Genomic DNA, 4,382 nt, shown 5'->3' with positions numbered 1-4,382 from the left:
TCCCCACACTGAGCCGGCTGTGCTTCCCACCTGGAGCTGAAAATGGAGGAATTGGGGCAACTTCATTAGGGTGCCAGGGAAGGAATCCTAGCTGGTCCTAGTCAGTAAATGCCACCGGCTCCACCATTTTTTATCTGTGTGACCTTGGGCAAGTTTCTACCCTCTATTTGTGACTCAGATTCTCATTTTAAAATGAGGTTGATAAGTAGTATCTGGGTTGTCGAGAGAATTAAATGAGATTGTGTGTTTTAAGCCCTTCAGACAGAGCCTGGCACATAGTAAGTGCTCAGTCAGTGCCAGCCGTGATTATTATCACCATGCGTTTTCCTTCTCCTGCAGATGGATGACGAGGATACGTTGTTACCTAGAAAGTTACAGGCAGCTCTGGAGCAGGCTCTAGAGAGGAAGAACGAACTGATCTCCCAGGACTCTGACAGCGACTCCGATGATGGTGAGTGAGGCTTGCCACGGCACAGCCAGCTCTGGTCCAGACTCCCGCTGCTCTGGGTCTGGGCCTCATGGGTCTGGGCCCTGCTTCTGTGCACCAGACCCTTCTGGCAGATGAGGCTCCAGGTGTAGGGCTTTAGTCTCCTCTAGCCTTGAATGCTCTAACCCCACAGTCAGTGAGGTTCAGGGAGTTATGGCTTGACTGGGACTGAGGGGAGAAAAGTATTGTATCTTATCAGAGGGGGTGCAGGAACATGAACAACATCGGGGCTGTGTCTAGGGTGCTGAGGCAAGAAGCTGCCTTCTTCCCTCTAGTTCTTCTCTGCCTCAGGAGCTTTGGGAAGGAAAACCCAAAGACAGGTGGCAACTACGAAGACTCTTTTTGCTGACAGGAAAGTAGTTGTTCCTCCCTCTTGGGCCTTGCCTCAAGCCATTGCAGGAGATGGAGGGAACTTCTTCCTGTGAAGCCAGGAAAACCCCAGAGAGTGAAGCGTGTGGGGAAAGTGGTCCTCTGGTCTCTGATTTCCACTTTCCTTCATCCAGCAAATATTTTCTACCTTCCATTTTTCAGAGCACAGTTTCCAGCCTCCCAGCTTGTGGCCTAGTTACAAGCCCCGGAACACAAGGGTTAAAGTTTCGAGAACAGATGACTGGTTCTAGCCGGGAGTTTTGCTGGGAAGAGGGAGACAATACCAGCTGGAGGCTGGGATTGTAGTTTGGAGAGTGCAGGCTCTCGACCTGATCCTCAAAGATTTTCTTTTCTCTTTCAGAATGTAATACCCTCAATGGGCTGGTGTCAGAGGTGTTTATCCGGTTCTTCGTGGAGACAGTTGGGCACTACTCCCTCTTCCTGACTCAGAGCGAGAAGGGGGAGAGGGCCTTCCAGCGAGAGGCCTTCCGCAAGTCTGTGGCCTCCAAGAGCATCCGCCGTTTTCTTGAGGTTTTTATGGAGTCTCAGATGTTTGCTGGCTTCATCCAAGACAGGGAGCTAAGGAAATGTCGGGCAAAGGGTAAGGTTAGAAGAGTTTGGTTTGAGGGGCAGTGGGCGCTCTCTCTCTCTCACTTTTCTGTTACTAGCAAGGCTGAATAGCTAGGTACTGTGATGGGTATCAGCTAGGGCCAGGCCTCCTCACATCCCTTTTCTTCTGATAGAAACTTCCAAGGGAGCTTTCTTCTCCTCTTGTCTCAGTAAATGCCTTCATAAGGCAGTGCACAGGCTGGAGCCATGTGTCTGGAAAGTGGGGCTGGTCTCCGCCAAGAGCAGCATGCTGTTGGTTGCCAAGTCCCTTATTATTCAGAGAAAAGGACCAGACTGAGCATTTTAGGGGCTTCTGAGAATCCAGGGTTGGGAAGGCCCTTGAAGAGAATTGAGCTAGCCGTCTTAGGTTGGTGGTGGTCTGCATTCGGAGCAGGTCATCTTATCTCTAGTTATTACCTCCGCTCTAGGGCTTTTCCATGTCATCAGGATCTTTCTGTCTAACCTTGGGGTTGTTATTCTGTCTGCTAGGACTGTCCATAAAGTCGGATAGACCTTTTTGAAACGACACGGTAGAGTGGTCTAAAAGGAACTAGAGAAGGTATCCACTTGGGGGCAGCTCTGAAACGAGGAGTGGCATTTTCACCACAATGCAGCTCAGGAACGTGCACTGGGAAGCAGGGTGTCTAGAGCTTCTTGCTGTATCAGCAGTGAACACCAGTGAAATGTCATTAATGATAGTTTTGATGAGCCAGTCTGAATTCTAAGGTGCTCCTATAAATTATGTTGCAGACATTGGTTTCTCCCTTTTTTGGGATCTCTGCCTCATGGCCCCCTCCAGTAAGCCTCCCCTTCCCTTCCTCCAATGACTATTCTCTTCTCCAGGCCTCTTTGAGCAGCGAGTAGAGCAGTATTTAGAGGAACTCCCGGACACTGAGCAGAGTGGAATGAATAAGTTTCTCCGAGGTTTGGGTAAGTAGCCTTGTCACTAATGAGATAGATGTTCAGCAAGAAGGGAATGGCTGGGAGATCTGCACCCCACACTATTCTAAACCAATGCCAATAGATATTTATACTGGGGCTGTAGACAGAACAGGAAGAGATCCTTCGGTGAAGAGAAAAGTCCCAGCGCAGTGCTCCAAGGGCATTTAGTACATTATTTACCAAACTACAGAACCAAGAGGAACTGCAGCTCCTCACCTAAGTCAGGTCTTTCTGAGTGTACTGCTTCCTGAGTGAATATGAGGGCCGCTACAACTAGTGAAGCTTTCTTCTAGGTCATAAGGGGTCTGCAAGAGTAGCAGTGCCAGAGTGCCCTTCTCTGAAAACCACCACTCCTTTCAAAGAGTTCAGCCAATTGGTTCATAAATTCACAGCATGTCTTAGCTTAAAGGCTAAAGAAGTTAAATGGCTTGCCCAAAGCCACACAGTGATTGACACCAGTGCCTTCATTAGAGCTCCTGAGTGTTTTCCCTACCCTGGATCAGATCTATCACAGCTATAATTCAATCTTTCTAATCCTTTCTCTCCCACTTTGAGGTTTAGGGCTGTTGGAAAAGATAGTATTGAGACATTCTCATTCTTGTCCTTTCTTTCCCACAGGCAACAAGATGAAGTTCCTCCACAAGAAGAATTAAGCCCCTTTCCCAGTAACAGAATCCAGTGCCTTGCAGAGCCTGGAGCCTGGGAAGGGGGCCCAGCCTGGGACCCTCTGGGCTGCTGTGGCTGCTCTGCCCCCACAGGCCCCACCCTCTAAGCCAGCCCACGTCTGCCTTCACAATATCCCAGGATACTGTTTGTAAATAATCTGCTGTAAGCTTTCGTATCTGTTTTTGTAACAAGCAAAGAGAGTCTGGTAAATATTTGTATATTCCCAAGGGGCCGGTGCTTTCCTGCCCTGCCCGAGCATGGATGAAGTTTTGCTGGGTGCTGGTGACTGGCCAATTATGTGCAGCTGACTGTCTCAGCCGAACCACTGATCTTCCCTTGGAGGCTCCTGGCCTGCCTGCCTGAGGCCCCTGCTGCCAGTCTTGGGCCCTGGAGAGCAGATGCTGTCTTGTGATGTACAGGAAGACTATTCTTTTTTTTTTTTTAATCTTAGAGTTTCTATTTTTTTCTAGTAGCCTCCCCTCCCCTAAACCTCTGTTTTTAAAAGGCAAAGGCCAATCAATCTCCATTTTCAGCATGGTACCAGGCTCTTGGGCCTGGCCTTCTCTCGCTCCTCCCACCTCGATGATGGTCAGTGAGTTATGGGAAGCCTACCCTCCCCTCCCAGCTCTGCCAGTGCTCTCTGGGCCCGGCTTCCAGTCAGTGGTGGCCATGATGCGGTACAGGGCATCCCTCCTTCCCACCATCTACGGGTGTTCTCAATAAAGTGTACAGTTGTTTGGGCCCAAAGCCCCATGTGTTCCTTGGCTTCATTCTCTAGAACTTCTTCTTCTGGGGGATGGGCTGAGACAGGCCAGTCAGGGGTGAAACATCATCATGCAGGGGATTGAATACTTAATTAAGAGTTTAGCGTCAGTATGTGGGTCGTTGACCTCCCCTAAAATCGGATTCTCTGGACTGGGTTGTATGTCTAGTCTTAGAGTTAGAAGATACCTGATCATTGTTCTAGCTGTTCTAGCTCAACTTCCCTCTCCAACCTTAGAGTTAGAAGATACCTGATCATTGTTCTAGCTCAACTTCCCTCTCCAATAGCCAATTGTTCAGACTGTGTCAGTGTTTCTAGTGATGGAAAGAATGCTTATTGCCCTTTGGCTCTACTATTAGATGAATCTTAACATTTTCCTATTCAGTATGAAGCCCTTAAGACATCACTGGGTATCCTGTCTTTGGTGGAGTGAAGCCCAGCTAAAGCCAACCCAGAGCTTTCTCATAGCTCTGGCCTATTGCCTATGGCTCTTCCATGTCACTTTGTGAAAAGTTATTTTTGTTGGAATCCTAGGTTTGAATATAG

General features: G+C 48.7%; 1 protein-coding gene across 6 annotated transcripts in view; it reads left to right on the top strand.

The window, feature by feature from the left end:
• The window catches only part of ST5 (suppression of tumorigenicity 5), a 141,642-nt gene extending 137,821 nt beyond the window's left edge, over window positions 1–3,821 (top strand). For 3 of the 6 annotated variants that reach the window (XM_015596594.2, XM_025038815.1, XM_015596601.1), the window contains 3 exons: window positions 1,218–1,457; window positions 2,309–2,395; window positions 3,026–3,821. In XM_015596594.2, the coding sequence (XP_015452080.1) occupies window positions 1,218–1,457; window positions 2,309–2,395; window positions 3,026–3,060 (362 nt within the window). In that variant the 3' untranslated portion in view covers window positions 3,061–3,821. The remainder of the gene's footprint in view (window positions 1–1,217; window positions 1,458–2,308; window positions 2,396–3,025) is intronic. The other 3 variants (XM_015596581.2, XM_015596610.1, XM_006905619.3) reach the window with 1 other exon arrangement.
• The last annotated feature ends 561 nt before the right edge of the window (window positions 3,822–4,382 follow it).

This window comes from Pteropus alecto, unplaced genomic scaffold (assembly GCF_000325575.1).
Source record: "Pteropus alecto unplaced genomic scaffold, ASM32557v1 scaffold461, whole genome shotgun sequence".
In the NCBI taxonomy this organism is placed as follows: domain Eukaryota; kingdom Metazoa; phylum Chordata; class Mammalia; order Chiroptera; family Pteropodidae; genus Pteropus; species Pteropus alecto.
Note: the sequence above shows the minus strand (reverse complement) of the source record. Positions and strands in the feature narration are given on the sequence as shown.